Source organism: Aphis gossypii, chromosome 2 (genome assembly GCF_020184175.1).
Source record: "Aphis gossypii isolate Hap1 chromosome 2, ASM2018417v2, whole genome shotgun sequence".
Lineage (NCBI taxonomy): Eukaryota > Metazoa > Arthropoda > Insecta > Hemiptera > Aphididae > Aphis > Aphis gossypii.
The window spans coordinates 78266504-78288320 of record NC_065531.1 but is presented as its reverse complement, the minus strand read 5'-3'; the positions used below and the strand labels follow the sequence as shown (position 1 = coordinate 78288320).

General features: G+C 29.4%; 1 protein-coding gene across 1 annotated transcript in view; it reads right to left on the bottom strand.

Annotated features, from left to right (window-relative positions):
• LOC114128473 (transmembrane protein 132E) overlaps positions 1 to 14690 on the bottom strand; it is a 58998-nt gene extending 44308 nt beyond the window's left edge. The window contains exon 1 of the mRNA XM_027992987.2: positions 13782 to 14690. Coding sequence (XP_027848788.2) covers positions 13782 to 13842 — 61 coding nt within the window. The 5' untranslated portion in view covers positions 13843 to 14690. The remainder of the gene's footprint in view (positions 1 to 13781) is intronic.
• Between the last annotated feature and the right edge of the window lie 7127 nt (positions 14691 to 21817).

Below are 21817 nucleotides of genomic sequence, written 5' to 3'. Positions count from 1 at the left end.
AATAAAAACGATCTCTAGACATTGAATTAAAAATAAGTTTTATAGTAATTTTTTTCTCATCATATTAATAAAAAGAAAAAGTCGTTAGTAACTTCAGGGAAAAGTCAGATGAGTAAAGACGGATTTATGACATGCCAAAAACGAGTTTTATTCAATCAGATTTCAAGTCGGCGCCACATAAAAAATATTATGACGGTACACATTATGCCGGGTTTCGTTGCGTATAATATAATTTATTCTCTACAATTCTAGAACATGACGTGCAGCTAAATTAATTATTAATTGACAAAACAATTTTAAAATTAAAAATAAAATCGCACCAACGGACTATAATAAACGAACCCCTGTTGACATAATTAAGTAGGTACCTACGCTACGTGGGTAGTAATGTAGCATACTAAAATAAAAAGTCTATCATACCTACTCGTTTATGTATTAGATATAATATAGTATTATGATTTATTCAATTTTAAATAGACAACATTTTATTCTATAATATAGGTAATAGTAAATAATTTTACAACACAATAAATAAATATTGTACTGGAAATGACTGTGACGTTTATAACTGATCGATATAAAATGTCAAGTTCGTATTGCAATAGAAAATAAAAGCGCACATGTCAAACTCTATTGTATAAAAATTAGTCTGATTCTAATCCTGTACACGGTCACATATACTCGCATAGAAATAACTACAGAAGTAAAGTTTTATATCAATAAGTAATAACATAAGTATATTATATACTTGGTTCAGAACTTTTCTTAGTGTGCTTAAGTTAATGTTTCAATTTTCGTTCAGTATTAAACATTTTTGAATTTAATATAATAAACTTTAGCTCCTCACATGCTGTATAATTTACATATTATAAGCAGCGCCGAATTTAGAGGAGAGTCTAAAATCTAGACACATTAGTCATAAAGGGTCGCAATTTCAAATTATATGAAATAAAAAAAAAAAAATTATCAAACTAAATGTTTTTTAATAAAATAATAATTTGCCAATATATTTATATACCTTATATATTAGATATCAGTGAAAATAATCATTTCCGTAACGTATATTAATTTATATCCTACATAATATTTATGGCGCAGAATATCGAATAATACTTATTATACTTATTTATTATGTATATTTTCTAAAATAATTTTTATTATGATCCATAATTAATGATTTTTTTTTGTAATTTATAGAGGCGCTAATTTTATGTTATATTCCAGGTGCAATTTGTTGTAGTTATGGTATTTTGTAGTTTTATTTTATTGAATCGTGTATACTTTATTAAATATAGTGTTTGAAGTATACTTATGTGCTAAAATGTTATTTGAGATGTCATAAAAATATCGGAGTTCAATAATTTGTCGCTTTAAGTGTCCTAAATACGGTAACAAAAATGCGACAGATAAGTTTAGTAAATAAGACATCTTCTTTGAATACAACGAAAACTAACCATACAATGTATAAGCTTATTTCTTTCTTTTATTATTCTGTATATTGTGTATAATTATAAATATAATGACCATAGTCCATAAATTTAAAATGTAATAAATTATAAGATATTAAGTTGACACAATGAATTATATAAATATATTAATAGCACATCAATTATTATCAACGCAGTGTATACATTCGCTTTTTGTTGGCTAATCTAAGCATTAATTGCATTATATACTACTATACTAGGTACTTGATACAAGTATGAAAAAAGCTCACTATTAAAATATTGTTATTTTTAGTTAACAATTACATGTGTAATGTGTATGTTATAAGTCAAATTTAAAAATATTAATTTATTTCTTGTAACAATTACACCTTTACCTCTCTATCAACTAGGGGGGAGAAAATCTTTCATAAAACACATCAAGTATTAAATAAATCAACAATAATCGACATGATGAAGACAACTATATAAAGTGAGAATTGTTCTCGGAACGATAAAAGTGACGAGATTAAACGAAGCCACAAAAGAGATAAAAAAACAATCATCACAAAATTGCTTTTATACATTAATTCTATTCTCTTTTATAGTAATGAGTTGCACTCAAATCCATTAGCATTTCAAATTTCTATATACCGTTTTATCTTCTCTTCTCAGGCATAAAAATAAAACCCTTAGAAAAATAGTTAATAGTATAATGTTAAATGTTTAAAAAATTGTATAAAAATAATAATAAACAATAATGTTTAATGATATAAAATAATAATAATCTGTATACATCAACTGAAATTTTGATTTATTTTACTATTGTGTTCTTATTTTCTTAATTGAATTAATAATAAATAATAATTCAAAATAGAAGAAGTATGTTTAAACGTATCTTTTCCACATAATAATATGATATTTATGGATTAATGATTTTTTCATAAAAATGAAGTAAGAAACAATTGTCATTTTATAATAACTATAAAATAAATGGGTTTTTTTTTTATTTCTTACATAATTAAAAAAAAATTTGGAAATATAAAAATTTAGTTTGTTATAAGTTATTTAAAACTTTATGCATAGTACTAATATACTTAAATGGTAATATTGACTATAATTATGCGAACCTAATATCAGTGAATCAAAACATGGTTACATCATAGGTAATTTAAAAATATTGTTAAATTATTTTTCATAGATTCAAATTTATCTCCAACTGAAATCAAGACGAAAAGTAATCTATTTTTAATTTTAATAAAAATTACAATCAAACAAATATTTGAACTAAAAATTAATTATATGTACAATTTTTAATTGATAAGAACCGCTCACTGGTAGATAAACTTTGCATATAGGGGGTCCTGTAATTAAATTTGTTAAGTATTTAAATAATGTATCACCTGTTATTATTTGCAAAATATCTGATTATGCATGACGTATTATTCAAATTAAATTAATACAATAGAAATAGTAGTATTAAGTATACACATTATTATTATCTTTAATATGGACGTTTATATAGGCTTATTTTGTCAATTTTGTATACGAATTTGGTACCGTACAAGAATACCATACTAGGTTTAAGAAAACGGTTTTCCGAAACTGGCAGGTGTTTTACCGATATTGAATTCAAGTATGATATTCAATATCAGTTCACATTATCGGAATTCCAGTGAACAAACGCGTCATATATCTCGTCTCTACCCTAACCATCCCTAAATACACGCTCAACTCTCAAGTCTCTTATGCTCATAAGTCATAATATTCTTAATATACTAAACAGTTTTAGTGAATACAGTATATTAAAGAAAGTTGTCGTTGTTTTTACCGAATTTTAAACCAATCACCCATCCCCGCAAAGTTATTGCTAGACCATAATCTTCGTTCCAGTGCTACTCATCGTACGTCATAATATATCACACACGAGACCACAGCCGGATAAAATACATTATTATTATTTATTATGATGGACGGGAGGCGGCACGAGAAGAGTCTCTCATCGCATAGTATGAATAACAGACATACATCTCGTGATGTACAGGGTGAACGTATTATAAAATTTTCCTATTTCGACAGTACCTCACGGGTGATAACCACAAATCCTATGGTTCACACTAGCAGACACACCCACGCCGTACACAAAATATCCATTCTATAAAACTGCCCTCGTCGGCTATATTAATGTACGAGACGCAGCAAACGCCTCCAGCGTGATAAATTACGGTTATTCCCCAGCCACACGACGGAAGACTTTCTGTAATTGACCGACGCGGTGCGGGGTTAGGAATATAGAATAGGCTTTTCCGTGAGACGAAATAATATAATAGTGAAATGTTAAATTTTGATACCAATACAACGGTGGTGCATGCAAAAACAATGAACTTTATTTTAATTTTATTTTTTATATAATATAAATTGCATAATACATTTTGATATAGAAATTGTATAATATGAACAAGGTCGCGAAACCACCTGTCACTTGAATGATATTATATTATATTAATATTATGTATGTATCCTGTAGAAAATCGAAATCCTCACAGCGAAAACAATACAAACAGACGTTTTCACTGCAGCAGCTACCAGGCACAGGAAGAGAAATAATAATAATAATAATAAGGCGATTGTGTATAGGCATTGTAATTAATACGTGGAGTCGTGGTAGTAGGATATAGGTGTAGTCGTGTGACAACGTGCAGCGCATTCGTCTATTTCGAAATTGTGGCCGAAATCATATACAGTACGAATTTCCGGCTACCATCCAAAGGTTTCGAAAATTCTGGAAACTCCACGTAAACGACACTAGCTGGTACAATTTATTCAGAACAACACATAGAGACTAAAGATTTATGACTTTGCTTCTGTTCCGGGATGTTTGACCCCACTTTATAATATTAATATTTAATTATATTATATTATATTCATATGAGTGCCTACACGGCTAGACCTAACCTCGGATGCCACATTACCCCATATTATTTAATTGATCGTTAAGAAACATAAACGTTCATTTAATCTTGTAGTCCTCTCCAATACCAAATAATTTCAGTTTAATTTCTAATTATATTTATTATACTAATACAATACGTCTAATTAATATGTTTTATTATTGTTTGAATGGAAATGCGATGATCCTCGTCCCTCGATCAGTTTTGATGAGATATATTATTTTATTACAGTTGTATTTAATTAAACGGTAAAAAACAATGGCGCCCAAGTATATTTTCAAAACAATCAACATTTGTATCTATAGAATTTATTTTTTCATAAAGATTTAATTAAATGGATATTATGTATTTCGTTGTAACAATAGTTAATAAAAATAAAATAATAATATAATAGTAATAATTTTTAACCATATTTCAGTAGTCTGTTTCGTGTCGTTAACTTCATTTAATTGGCTGTATAATTAAATTGGAACATTCGGGACGTGTAGAGGTGTAGTCTCCGAGTTTTATTTAGATAATATATACTTAAAACACAATGATTAATATCCCTCGGCGAACACTCGAGCGCGTCGTACGTGTGTAAGAGTGTCTATGTGTGTGATTCTAAACGAACGACACCATAATAATATGATGTCCTATAATACTCCTGTTACAAAAACTCTCGGGCAAAGGTCAGTCATTAAATCTAATGGATGCGGTGCGTTGGTTTATGCCTTATGGCAAGTCTCGTTTGTTATAAATACCACTATAATTCAAAATATTAACTTTTAAATAGACGCAAGTACGCAACGTTACATGACGTTCATATTTTCGTCTCGGCACGGCGTCTATAATAGTATATACTTAAGTAGCATTCTTCCGCGCACACAAGGCCACGTCCGAATGAAAATAAATCCAAGACAATTAATTTACATTTATCAATAATCTGTAATAGTCCAAGAGTCAATCCAACCGAACAAGATTCGGCGAGTGGGTATATACAACTATTTAATGTTCGCAATTAAAAGGGTTTCGTTTATAGAATACTTAAGATGAAAAACATGTAAACACAATAAAATATCGTCAATACATTTGGAGAGAAGGCAACGGCAATACGGCATATTATTTAGTCACGCCGGGTATATAAAATATCGAACATTCCCGTTGCATATGTATAATGTATTATATTTAACCATAAGGTTTAAAAGAATTCGGCGGATTAAGACTTAATTAGATATCTTTGTTTTGAGCAGACCCCATTTTTCACATTGATTGATTATAGCAAAAAAATGTTCCTCTACAGCAATACAGGCGTTTGCTTTCAGACGCGGCAGCTGCACCGAGTAGGGCCGTATATAACATGGATTGAGGACTAACAGATATTAATGTTTTTTTTTAGAGACGACGACGATTTAAAAACAACCGATTGTGATTTCATCCGATTCGTGAAAGGTTAATTGAAGATAAAAGAATCAGACATGCGTTATTTTTATGTGTCAAACTGAGAGACATTAAACACGTGCTTGGCCAATGGGTCATGACTGTCCATATAATATCTAATGATTGTATCGTTTTCTCATTCAATAGCAGAACAGTCCATTATAATATTATATTATGATAACTCCCATCTGAATGATCCAAAGTGTATATAGTATATTAGTATATATGTATATAGGATATTAGGATATATATATATATAGAATGAATTACAATAAAATATATAGATACATAAAATCTTAATTTCAGGGTAAATATTATATATATTGTAAAACCTATCATTTGTTTTATAGTAAAAAAACATAGAATGATGTCAGCACACTATTTGTTTTCTCCCTATAGCCCTCGAACAACATAGACGAAGCGCAATTTTTTTTGATTTTTTTAAATTTACTGAAAGTAATATGTCCGAGGGTTTGATATTATATTCATTTGTCTAAGTATATTATCTAAAAACGATTTAATATTAATTTAAATATACACATTTTAATTACACAATAAAAAAAAATGATGTATAAAAAAAACTACCAAAATATACATTTAATTTTTTTCAATTAAGATAATACAAAGGAATACGGTAATAAAAATAAAAAAAACTGTTTTCAAACTCTCGACTTCAAATAATATAATAATATAATTACAATTTTGCTAGGTTGATTAAAATGAAGTATTTTAAGATTTTAAATACCATAATAAATTATATAAAACTATAAAATCACTGTTATACTAATGTTTTTAAATTGTAAAGATAATTAACGATCCAACAATATAACTTTATGTACTGAAAATATAAGCCATGTTAATAGAATCACATACTTGATATTAACAATATCGTACCTACTTACCTACTTAAGACACTTAGCAAATATGCTACTAAATCTGAAAACTAAATAATTCATAAATCGAATTTATGTCATACTTAAGAGTATATTTAAATTACATTAAAAAATTATGCAAGATTATAAACATATGAATTCTAGTTATAAATAGTATAAAATATTGTTTTATTATTCAATTTTAGAAATAGACATTACATAGGTATAAGTTCGAATATGATCCAAGTAAAAATAATAAATATTAGTTTTAAACAAAATTATTCTAACAAAATATAATAAAACCAGAATTCAATTCATTAGAAAATCTAATTCAATACTGTTCAGAGAGAAAATAGTTTCTCACGGGAAACGCCATGCTAAATGTTATACAGTATTGTCAATGGATGTTGTCCACAACTAAAAATGACTATGTTTGGATTCGATAAAAAACTGCCGTTTCTGCGATGTCTATAACTGTTGAATGCGTGATATGTATAAATTTATCAAACGGCATTTTGTTTACATCTAATTAACTGATAATGTACAGAGAAAAATCTTGAAGCGAAACAGCAATAAGGAAGTCTTATATAAGTTACAAATTATTATTTAATTAAATCGTTGATTAAATGCTAATTACTAAATATTTTTCCGAGCAGTTTAGAATTCATCATCCAAATGAGAACGGATGCCATAATCAAAAATTTAGTAGATATTAATAAAAACGCTTAATTGCAATCGAATTTAATATAATACTAATTAACTATATTCAGATAAGCAGATAAACAACTATTAATTATTATTTATTAAAAACATGATTTGATACATTTAAACAATTTGATTTTTTTTTAAATACCTGTATACTTGTAGAAGAGTATAATGAATATAATCTCATGAAATTATACAGTTTTAAAAAAATATTATAAAAAATAAGATGACTTTTATGAATTTTTTTAATTACTTTTGATTTTTTAACACAACTAGGTATATAACTAAAGAAGTCGAGATATAAGTACACTTATTATAACTTGCAAGTACATTTACATCATACGTATAATTTATTCTATTATTATTACCTATCAATTATTAGCACCGATTTTAAAATATTCTATATTGTAATGTATAATATCCATTAGCAGCTTGAATACAAGCAGTCGTGAATATATTACGTATATTTTAACTATACAATGTCTAACTTAAACTATAAATTATAAAACAATATTCTAATATAAAACTCCAGACTATATCATATACATTATACTTTATAATGTATAGTAATTTATAAATGTTCAAAATAAAGTTGATGCTTTATCATGAAATTAAAAATATGTAATGAATACTTTATTTTTATTTCATTATAATAATAATTAGTATTACTAGGTATGGCCGTATGGAATTTGTTACTTTTGCACTATTGAAACTTAATGACTAACGAAAGGTTGTTCCATTATTTTATCGAATGATTCGCAAAACGTAATTTGTTATTAGACACCAATAACATAATAAATACTAATTAGAAGGTACTAGTAAATTGAATACCATGTAATAATTATCATTTGTGTTTAACGAATACTAGCTAATGTCTCAATCAAGTGAAATCATATATAATTTTGATACAATAGATTATAGAATATGGATTTATTGAAATTATGTCTAAGATAAAGTTAATATTTTTTTTTTAGTCTTATTAAAACTTTTGGAAAGAAAGTTAGAAAGAGTACAATATAAGCCATTTCATTACTAGTTTCTATAATCTTACTCTATTAAAAAATTCTCCTTAAGAATGCATATTCAGCATTTATTACAAAACATTAAAAGCACAATTAATACGGATTAAAAAAAAAATGTGTTTCATTTTTAACTATGAAGAGAATAATGATAATTATAATTAATAATATAACGTTATGTTTTAAGTTTGTGACAGTAATATATAAATACTTGAGATTTAAAAAAACATATTAAATAGTTATTGGAAGTATAATTGAAAATGTATATATCTAACAAATTATGTAAAGGTGGTGTTAGAACTTAAAAAAAAATATTTAATATGTAGGAAATTCTGAACTGAATATTTAATATCTTTACAGAGATAAATATATCATCAATTTTACATAATATACAAGAAAGTTAAAGCTGAAAAGGAAGCATCACATTACAACGTTATAATATAAATAATAAAAAAATATCGAGTTATTTCCAATCACACTTATAAAGTATGGAACTTTAATAGCTGGGCGGTTCACGAGACATTTACGTATGCACTAATAAATTATATTTTTTAACAACGACGTAACCTACCTACATATATATAATATACTACAAAAATGTATAATATTTAAATTATAGGGGGTACGTACATTCATATCATACATTATTACGTTTTCAAAGTGCTTGTAAGGCAGTAGCGACTATTAATAATTTTGTCTTCTAGGTGCAAGGATGCCACATTTTATTAGGTTGTTCGCTCGTTTTTACTTCCATAGAATATGAACGAGATACATTTATACATGTATATACACCTGCATTTGAAAGTACAATAATATGTATACGTTCAATTCATTCAGTGTTTTACCCCCTGGGTTGCGTAGCGGGTTACAAATTGGATGATGACATTTTGGCCTGTACGGAGCTCGTACAAAACATGTGATGTTATTTTTCAAAGTCATGGGCCGTGGCTATCCAAATTATATCAGTTTCACGTATGACTAACAAACCAAACAATGAATATACAATATACATGTATGATACATTTGGTAATACTCAAATATATATTATTATGCTGCGTTAATACATGATATAATAATGTCCAATTTACTCCCCGAAGTAATATGTAATGTTAAATTATACTTGGAAACCAAAAACCTCATTCAATAATTTTATTTAGTTAATTTGTGACTTTTCCCGACATTAATATATTACTAACTTTATATTTATTCAAAAATATTATGTTTAATAATCGGTTTGAGGTTAATTTATTAGGAATATTTTTATTTATTTTCAACTTATAGCCCAAACTATATATAATATATATGATTATAAATGTAACGCCATTATTGCTATTATAATAATGTCTTAAAGTCATACGTCAATTTTATGAAAAAATATTGTTAATATTAAAAGTATTTACTATATTTGGGGACGACAATCGGTATTTAAAATCCTGAGTTGGTGTAAATATAATATACAATAGATATAATCACATTCACAGATAAATTAACATTTTATAATGAACTTATAACTAATAGTAACAAGTACTAAGATGTTTGAAGTAGAAACTTATGGCGTTTTCATTGGTTATACTCAAAACATGTACAATAGTTTAAGGTGTTTTGAGACTGGAAGCGATATCACACCTAACACTCATACACTGAGTAACACTACGTACCGTCTTTCAATGTAAATATATCTAAACTCTGAAGCATTTTATATTGATTAGATTAGATTAATAAGAATAGCTAAAAGACTAGGTACACATTTTCCTTAAATAGGTCATAACTCATAATACATTGATTTTATTACAGTAAAGAAGCATTATTAATAAAGATAAGCGCAAACAAATATTTGTATTTTTAAACCACATGTTCTATACCACAATATTTTATTTTTAAATATCACGAATGTTTTATTAATGAGTAAATCTTGGGCAATTATGTACATAATTATTCGAAAAAAATAAACAGAATTAAATGCTATCATAAAAATATATGTTAATATACATAATTTTTTTTACTAAATCACAAATTTAATTTTTGGCTACATAACTTAATATTAATAGTATTATGTTACCTAAGTATAAATTAATAATAAAAATATAACTATTATGGATCCGTAACAAAATAAAATTGCCTAGGTATAATGTATTTCAATGATGTTATTATTAAGCATACATTATACATAAAAATACATTAACTAGAATAACATATACTGAAAACAAAAATCACGCATCTAATTAATGATTTTATTTTATAAAAAAAACTGGTATACACGCCTTATTATAAAAATTAACACGACAAAAATATAAAAAATGAATTACATTTTTTTATAAACGAAATAAAGATATATAAAATTTAATATCATTTCTGACGAATAACGTAAAAACTATAAGAGCATAATATTTTAAAAACAGGATATCCTGATTAAATCCGTAACGATTAATACGTGGGTTTTTGAAGAAACAATTCAATATGCGTAGGCTTCAACGCTTCGTCTTAAGTCATACTAAATATAATATTATTATCAATCAAACAGTAGCTGTGGTTAAATTCTATTAAAATAACACGATATCCTTGAAAGTTTAAATGTTAGTTTCCATGGGAATACTGATTTGAAATCTAATTTGTAATTTTTTCAATTGAATTATAAGTTTGCCAAAATTTAAGAAAAATAATTTTTACTGTAGATAATGAAATAAAACTATTGAAACTTTAACTTAAAATAAAAGTTAAAAATATTTGTTAATAACATTAATTACTATAGACGTTTTGATAAATAGACCAAGTCAAATAATTCTATAAGTATACATTTATAATACATTGACGCACTGTATAAAATTCCAAATAAAATTATGTTCCAAAAAAAGGAGGTACAAAATGTAATTTAACAATAAATGAATTTATATTAGTACAATTTTTATAAAATAGTAAATAAATATTAACATATTTTGTACATTTTTTTAAAATGATAATTATTAGTTATTACATTACTAGTAAAAATGACTAACATTAGTTCCCCATGATATACAATATTAGTTCACCGCAAAATTAAAGATATGGGTGGCTGTTTTTTTTTTTTGATTTTTCTCTATTTAACAGAGTTGCATAATATTTAATTAATAAGCTATCATCTATTCACGCATACAAAAACAATGCCATTGTTACTGAAACTAATAGCCAATACCGAATTAAAATTTAAAAAATAATTTTTTTATAGAAACTCTTAATACAAAAGACATAATAAGTAAGTTTACCTAACCTAGATACGTTTATTAGGTATAACATGTTATAAATAATAACAAAATATATACTGTACATACAACATACAATAATGATTAAACTCGATCGAAAAAGAGCGATTCATACGAAAATAACGCTATACAATATAATAATATAAAAGCGGACACGGAAAAACTTAATCTTATTTGTACAGACATGTTGTAACACAAGGAGTACAGGTAAAAACAAAACGTCCGGTGGTCGGTTTGACAAACACGTGAAACATTGAATTGTTTTGTTTTATTTTACTTAAACCGGGACAAACATTTTGGCATTATTTTCATAGTAAAACTTATACCTATCACTCTTCCACGGTCAACTACTAGTTTTAATATCCAATCTTTTAGGTAATATATTGGTCAAATAATAATAATAAATGGTAACCGAAACGAGTAGTCGAAAAGATAAGCGGTCTAGTTCCGAAAGGACCGAAGAACCATCACATAAAATGTATTGTCGAATTAGTCGAAGGATCGTCGACTGTGACGGAGCGGGAAAGAAAATTAAAGGAGATAGATAAGACGCTATATTATATGCTCTGGATAATTGGCCATACTCTTTGGTCCGTTGATTGACACGCGTGCTCGCGCGCGCCTCCTCGACCACGAGTGGCGTCCCGCACGTCAACATGGTATATAGTAGTATATTATATTATTATTGTAGTCGTATATTATTTTGTATACACTATATTATATAGTAGTAACCACTCTAATAAAAAAATAATAATAATAATATTACACGCCGCCGCTTACAACCGTGAAAACGTTTCCGTCGACTGTCGAGTGTTTACACTGTTACTATTACGGCGACTACTACTCTGTACATCTATTCAATTGAATCGGAGTGTAGATTATAGGACCTATTGGGCGAAATCCAACGGAAATACACCACATAAATACACACTCGTGCAGCGAAAGATATTCGAAATTCCAACGAATGTTGGTTTTTTTTTTTAGACAAACAACAGGACGTTCTAACAAAAAAAATACAGTGACGACGACCCTCTGGACCTTGTTAGTCCTGCTCAAATATTATCGGTGAATCAACCAGTTTCCCACCATACTTGGAAAATGAATGTCATAATGGCATATATATGGTAACTGGTATTATGTTTGACATCAGACGATCAAAAATAAAACAATAAAAAACTATCTATACATATGTTTTATTTTACTACCGCGTCGACCACTATAACAAAATATTGCAATATTAAATAATTTATAAGTGAACACCTATGGATAAACTTTTAAAAAATACAATAGCGAAGTGCAGAGGCACTAGACTTCGAAAAAGTGGGTCACCATTTTCAGCTTTTTTATTATTTCTACCAATATAATTTCACCTTTTTATATTTTATTATAAATTATAACCCTTCCAGTTTATTATGTACCCACATTGTTTAATTCTGATGATCTTTTAGAAATATAATACTACTTTCGATGTCAGATTTAAGTTATACGTACATTATATACCCTATAATAAAAGGGTCGGTATAAAACAGCTGTTTTACACATCTAGCAGTCGTCCGAAATTTGAAAAGAACGGAATTTTAATCATTTAAAAATCATACCGTTTTACCATTTACAATAACGAGCGTTTTTATAATAATATATGTATACTGATAGATATTATTATAAATAATTTTTGTATAAACGTATAAAGGATAGGTTTGAGTTTGGTATATTATGATTATTTTGACGTAATAATGTACATTTTTTTTGGTTTCAAAAACACAAAAACAAAAAACCGTATCGCGATTTGTAAGCACATGGACGTCAGTAAACCGAAAACAAACAAGATAAAATATAGAGTGGAATAGTTTTTCTCCGTGCTTTGAGGGGTGAATTTGAAATATGACGTTATTAATTATTGTCGACTCGCCTGCGGCGCTGTGTGTGGGTTATAGACGGTAAAAGGATCTGGTGGGAAAGGGGGAAGGAAAAACTGGAAAATCTCCGAGAAAACCCGTTTAACGAGCGGAATCGATATTTTCCGGCCACGAGCATATTTATTTCACCTCGAGTCGTGCCCCACCCGTACCAACAGATTACCCCATTCGCAAAATATATTTCTACATAGGACAGTTTACAACAAATTCAATAAAAATGAATACAGTAAATGACTTACCGATCGTGGTCGAGTGCAGTAGCAGCACCGAAATCGCCACCGCTGCCGCCGTGTTCATCATGTGTAGGTGACTGTTGCGATTTCTTTCGCCCGACTTCGTCAAGCGAAGGGGGGTGTTAGAGTGACTCGACTTTGGCGAAACTCCCGTCTGGGCTTTACGCCGGCGGTTTGTTCGGCGCCGGCGTCCGAACGGCCATCATCGAACGGAATGCAACGATCAGCTAATAACGATGATTTATCGGGATCAACGAGAAGTAAAGACGGATCGACGGATGAAGACGACGACAACAATAATGATATTAATAACGCGTTTTAATCGGGCGGCAAAACGATAAGACGCGGTAAAAAAAAAATAAAATCGAACCGACCGCACCTTTGATTTTCGCACAACTATTCGTGATTATAATACTGTTTAATAATATTAAATCGATAATAATATAATAATTAATAGTCAATATAGGTATAGGTACCTCTAATAACGATGACGACGGCGATACGCGTAGGTACCTAACCGTGTGTATACGATAAGATCGGAGCGATATCAAACGCGCCGACACGCGCGGGTCGAGTCTCACGTGTTATCGACGCGAATTCGATTTCGGAATTAGCTATTTAATCTAATTTTTTTCCTCCTCTATTTTGCCGCTACGGACGGTGGTTCACAAGAGCGGCGTACGCGCACACGGGCCGACTCGCGGTAGTACACTGATCCGCGGCGAGCTGGTTACCGGCACCGCTATTACACAGAGTTAGAATACGGTAGTGGTAGCGGCGGTATAGTAACAGTTGTTGTTGTTGTTGTTGTAGCAATAATCGTGTGTGGTGCGCGCGAAGAGCACAACGGTCACGCGGGGGAAACGCGCGCGCTAGTCGTCGCGGGGCGAATTATACACTGCCGCGGCCGGTCGCCGCCGTCGTCGTCGTCGTCGTCGGCACTCGGCGGCCGATACCGCCGCGCCGCCGACGTACAGCGCGGCGGCGGCTGCTGCTGCCGTTGTGTGTGTGCGTGTGTGTACGTGCGCGCGCGCGTGTGTGTGTGCGTGTCGGACCAGCCGCCGTCGCTCCCTTCGGAATCACAAGTATTGACCCGAGAGAGTGCGTACGCGACCGACGTGCCCGCACGCAAACGAGACCCGCGGCGCTCTTTTTTCCATTTCACCCCACCTCCCCCCCCGATCTGCTAACCGTTCGCGATATGCGTACGTGGTGGTGGTGTATGATGTATTTTTATTATTATTATTATTATTTTCATATTTTTTTTTCTGTTACCTTTGAGGGTTTTGCTTTTTTCTACACCCCCAAACCGCGCCCACCCTCGAGTAAAGGCCGCGGTCAAGTCACCGGCGGCGGCGACCACCCGCCCCTTTCGTCCCGTATTCCGTACGTTTTATTTATAGGCACCCACGCGCCATTACGATCGGTCATAATATTATTACCTATATGATATACATATTATACCTACGTCCTGCACGATACGCGAGATCAAACGGTTTTAAAGCGCTATTTTAATATACTATTCAAATTTTTGACCGCATAACGTTACCCCTTTAATACTGCAGATTATTGTTTGATCGTGGCGAACGAGGATGATGGTTGTGGCAAAAGTTTTACCGATAAACGCGTGTTGACTTAAAGCGTCAATAATTTTGAAATATTATTATCGTCATAAGTTTATGAAATCATATTACATATAGCGCCTTGAAAGTTGAGAGGGACGCCACATAACCGCGCTCAAATAGCTAGTGAATAATAATATTACCTACATATTTACATCGACTGTAAACACGCATGTGATGTACTTACGATATTTATATTGCTTTCTAAGAGTAAACCAACAAGACCTATATCATACGGCGATGAATCTTTTTTTTCTGTAACGGAATGTTTTTTCCGGAAATATTTGGGATAACGTTATTGTGCACTCAACACACACTTATAGGTGTATTAGTCATATATACAAAAGTAATGAATAATGATTATGATGATGATGATGATACTGCTATAAGGTGTCAGAATGGTACTATAACGTATATAAATATACTTCAAAATTATCAGAGTTAACGTTTACACTGCAAGGCATGCGTGTGCGTAGCCATAAAACAAAATCAAATCGATAGATTACTATCCATGTACCCAACAACCAACAATATTTTTTCACTGCGGTGTATACTACATTTTCCTCGAATATCATATTTTGAAAATTATTTATAAATTTTTAAACCGAAAGTGTATACTTAAAAAAATGTGATCACGCGTTTATTTCGCGTAGAAAAATAAATAAATAATTTACATACCGACAATATTTTATCTTTATGTACACCAGTATTAATGCCTTATACATAAAGTAAACAACTTGTTCCGAAAAAGTGAAATATTATATAAATTACTTTTTTTTTCTATTAGAAACGCGGTAAAAGGCAAAAGCCTTTGTTGAGTTTCTAAAACGATTCATAAATAATATTTTAGAAAAAGCATCCGGTTTACAAACTTGGCAACGACGTAAAATGAAAAATATAGTTCGATACTTCGATAGGTCTTATAATATTGAAAATATAAAATATAATAGTATAAATATATGTAATCATACGTCTTATAAGTTAATAGGTACTTGAAAATTTATCAGGTGCTACTGTGCTAGGTAAATTGAGTAAACTTATAATGCAATTTAACTTCCTTTGTCTATTTTAGAAATTTTTGAAAAAATAATTTAAATGGCGCATATAAATGTTCATAATTAATATATTTTCACAACTGGCAAAAAATTTGTCATGTTATAATAATTATTTTAAGTATTTGTCTTTTGCTGATTCTATATTATATTATTACTTTATTATTGGTTACTACAGCATAGCCGCAAAGGTGGAAACCCGAGGTGTAGAAGTCAGTGGCGCAAATGGTTATTTTTTAACAGGGGGCAAACCTAGAAAAATACCACCTACCTACCGTCAAAATGTAATATAATAGAAAATTGTATTTTTTTTTCTTAATACAATATTAGGTACATCAAAACTATTTTAAAACAAAGTTTTATAATAGTAGGTACTAGGTACTACATAATAATATAATTTCCTACAATTTTTTGATGCAGATTATATTTAAAAAGTATATAATATTATTTACTATAAAATATGATAAGTAACTTAGACGTATTAATATTAGTAGGTAATAACAATTCTTTATTGTACATAAATAGTATATACACTATACACATATTATGTATATTTTAACAAAATTAACGCCCTAGTGCATTTAAAAGTAAAGGGCTAGATGTAGAAAATTCATTAATTATATCATCATTATTTATATGTATGTCAGGCTCACAAGCTATAATCATTAAAGAGTCCAATCTATCTTCATTCATAGTACTTCTAAGTTTATTTCACATGGAAAGTTTTGAAAAACTTCTTTCAGTGGTAACACTAGCTACAGGCAAGGTTAGACTTATTTTTAGTGCTATATGTAGAGAAGGAAATACTGTTGATAGACCACTTATACGTAATACTTGCAAAACTATGGCCAACTAGTTCCATTTGTAGGTAGTAGTGCACTCCAATAACCTCACCTTGGTTATTTGTTGGTAAGTGGTCATTATCATGCTCATCGGATGTATCTGAATCTGATTCATAGTTTTCATCAAGTGCTTCTATTTGTATTTTCTTTTTTTCAGAATGTAGTTTTGTCGGCAAAAATTTATTTTTTCAAAGTCAAAATAGCATTTAGAAAACTGTATGTATTCTCGTATAAGATCACTTCTGTCAACAAATTTTTCATATACTGAACTAAAAATTAAAAAATGCATCTGATGGTAGTTTTGAGGTATCGTTTGCTATTTCTTAATGCGTGCGTCGTCGTGAAAAAAAAAGAGACAAATCTTTGAAAATGCCCGTAGAAATATCACTGAATCGATCTTTCATTTGAGTAAGAGTTAAACAATGGCACAATAATAAGTGTTTTACTTTAAAATTTTTTAATGGTTCATCAATAGCTCATCTAACGATTTTTCATCATACATACGAGGTACAACTTTCTTACGATTCATCTGTAAAGGCTTAAATCTTCAATATTTAATGTAGAATTATTTTGAATTCTTTTAACTCATTAATGATTTCAGTAAATTTGCTATCGTTTCTAAGTTTCTGTAAGCTATTAATAGACTTAAAAACTGAATCAACTGCTCCCAGTAAATCCATGTCTTTGGCTTGAAGAATATTACTTAGCGGAGTAATTATATCAAAAACTTCTATATAAGTTAATGCAGTAAGCAAAAATCGATCACTAATTATACTTTCCCGTAGGGATCTTGCATGGAAAGCACTTTTCCGGTCATTTGATCCACACTTTTCTTCTATTACAGTTAATGTTTCAATTAATGCATCAAAAGTTGAAATAATGTTTCTAAGGCTAAGTCATGAGACCACCATCTAGTGGTTTGCACTCTTTTAAAACCGTTTTATTTGTTTTCCGGGTATAGAGTTCTCTGATAGTTTTCAAATATTGCAACCCTGTTTTTACTTGAAGATATAAATTCATATATAACTTCTACAATTCCAAACACATGTCTTTTGCATTATAAGAACAACTTACTGCATCTGTAAGCACGAGATTCAGTCTATGAGCATAGCACCAGACATAAGTCGCCGCAGAATTGAAAGATTAATTAAAGACTGTACACCTTGGTAAGTTCCCTCTCATGTTTGATGCCCCGTGTCATAAGATTGACCTACTAAGTATGCTTCCAATCAAGACCATTTTCATCACAATTTTTTCAAAGACTGTAAGAGATATTGACCAGTTGTGTTTGAACATTCTTTCATGGTAAGAAGTCTTTCATTTACAATCCCAGCTTCGTTAATGTACCTTAGAACAAAAGATAACTGTTCTTTTTTAGAATTGTCGATGTGGTGTCCATCGAAATACTGAAAAATTTGGCGACTTTTATATCTTTAAACTATTATACCTCGAATATATTTTGCAGTGCTTCGATCAATTGATTTTGACGCATCCATGAAACAAAGTAAATTGACATTTTTTTTAGTTTGGAGGCCTGTTAATATAAGCTGCTAAATGGAGAATATTTTGCCAGTAAAATTACTAGGTCTTTAAAATTACCTTCAACATCAATTACTGAACATTTCCAATTTTCCCTGTGTCCACGAAATGCAAGACAGTGTCTTGCAAGGTATATAGTAATATCAACAAGCTGATTTACAATGAATCTATTTGTAGCTACCATGGTTTTATTACTTTCTTCAAGGGCGGGAAGTAATGGTAAGCAATTATCAATTAATTTTAACTGAAGACAGACTTCAATGTGTTTATATGAAGTTTCATGAGAAATTAACTTTAAAGTAGCCTTTTTCCAAGAGTTAAAACCATTTGTTGTCCAACAATTTTTTTCTCCACTAATCATGCATAGTATACAATAAACTTTATCTTCACTTAATGAATATGACATCCAGTCTCGCCTTACTGATGTTCCATCTGATATTGTTTAACAAACCATTCAGGTCTAAAATGTCTACCATTAGTTACAGGGAAATGTATATTCGGCATTGATTTATAATCAGGCTGACAAGGTCCTTTATTTAAAACTAGCTTCTTTAAATTGTATGAAAATTTAACAATTTTGCTTAATTTTGCAGGATCATTATCGATAGGTAACTTGAGATCAGTGTTATCATTAAAATTGTTCAACCCAAGACCTATGAAAATAAAACAGAATAAAATTAAATAATGATAAGTATGAAGTAGAATGTGAAAAAGTGAGGACGCCTAAACTAATCAACATAATTATTTTAGTATCAACAATTATTATTAGTTATATTATAACTAGGGCTAGGATTTATATGCAATAAAAAATTGTAAAATATGCATTTTATTTACCAAAATATGCAAAAATATGCAAAAACAAATTTTTATTATTTCTAGAGTATTATTATTACATTAAAATATTGAATATTAGTTTATATTATATCATTATTACATGCTACTATAATGTGTTGTTTCAATAATTATCAAATATAAACATCCAGCGATTTGAACGTAAAATAGATTTATACTGACTAAAACTCCTTTCCACATCACACGAGGTTATTGGTGCATATTTTAAATAATGCGATTTATCCTGGAGTTAATCAATATCGATTTCTTAGATAGATAATATTTATACTTTATATTTACAATAATTCGACGGATAAACCAAAAATTATCGATTTTATGAAAAAAACACCATTTAAAATTAACAATAAATTATAAAAATTTGAAAATTTAAGTTAAAAAAAGTCAAAATTCCAAAAATCTATAAATATGCAATTATATGCATTGTGTTCAAAATATGCAAAAATATGCAAAAATAAATTGGTTCTATTTAAACGAGAATAAGCCAAATCGTGGACAAAACTGACAACCATTAAATTTGAACTTAAGGAAAAAAACATGCAAATGCATATAAATCCTAGTCCTAATTATAACATTTATAACAACTATGACCTCATTGGTTCTGAAATTAAGACAAGTTAGGAAAACTTTTTTTGACATTTTTTGTTTATAGGTATTTTTTGACATTTTTAAGATAATTGTATATTTGTATCTTATATGCAGCTAATGTATTAGTAACTTGTATGTTGTACTTGGATTTTAGATGCATTAATTTAGAGTTACATATATTTAGATACATGATTCTGGTTTGACTTGTAAAATATATCTAAATACAATTTATTGAGTAATTTGCCTAGTAATTAAAAAAATAATTTACCTGCAGTGTCATTGTAGCTAATTCCATCGGTTGTAGTTAGTGGCAATTTGGGATTTACATTCTGAACTGCATCATTCAGCTCAACTACAAATTAAAAAACTATATTAGTATAAAAATTAAAGTTGTTTTAAAGTGTTTATATTAAATATTTTAAATACCTTTTTTATCAGTATCATATATTTCTATAAGATTTTCATGATTAACTACAGGATCAATATCATAGATCTTTTCAACGAATCCTTCATGCTCATCTGTAGCAGTACCTGAGAATAAAATGCGTTTCGAATTTTCAAAAGGCTAAATAATATAATATCATGGTAACAACTAACGGATAACATAATGCTGTACCCTATTGATTAGGTATTATATTAACTATTCATTTTAACTAATGAAAGTAGTTAAAAAAATAATTTACCTGGAGTGTCACTGTAGCAAAATTCCATCGGTTGTAGTTAGTGGCAATGTATGAGTAACATTCTGAACTGCATTACTCAGCCCAACTACAAATTAAAAACAAATGTATTAATACCATAATTCAAGTAGGTAATTGAAGTTTTTCAGAAGATTTTACATATGCCTATAGATCCATAGAGTAAAAATAAAGTTATTTACTTACTACAGAGATGTTTTTTTTTGTTGTGAAATTCGGTTGACGCAGATCTTTTGAAATAAGATGAAATACTTTTATTTGCACATGAACTATTTAATTTAATAACTTTACAAGATGTTTTGTGTCTAATCCAGTTCGTGTCATTAGAGCACCTTTCTTTTTACCACACAAACAAAAATCTGCTGACATATTGAAGTGCACACACAGTTCAGCGATAAATTTAAAAGTGATAATCTATAGTTAATAAGTAATATAACAGAAAGTGAAAATTAAATATAACAACGTATGTATCCCATTACAATCAATGTCGTGCTACACCACAATGGCACAATATGAATTGGAATATTTTTCGATATCAGTTCTATTTATAGATGACGAATAATAAATTATTATCAGGTCTATGGCTTATAATATAATAAGGTGATAACAGAAACCAAGGACTACTACGTGTAGTCTGTCCGTGACAGAAACATAATATAAACTTGAAACTATATATTATAAAATATCAAATATCAATACATTTGTGCATACTGCTTACGTACGTCAATTGGTTTATTAATATTTTCATTATAACGTACCTAACTAACACTGTAAATTACGTATGTGTAAGTGTATTAATGTATGCTTATTTTAATGTCTGAAAATTGACCATCGAGTATCAATCAATTTCCC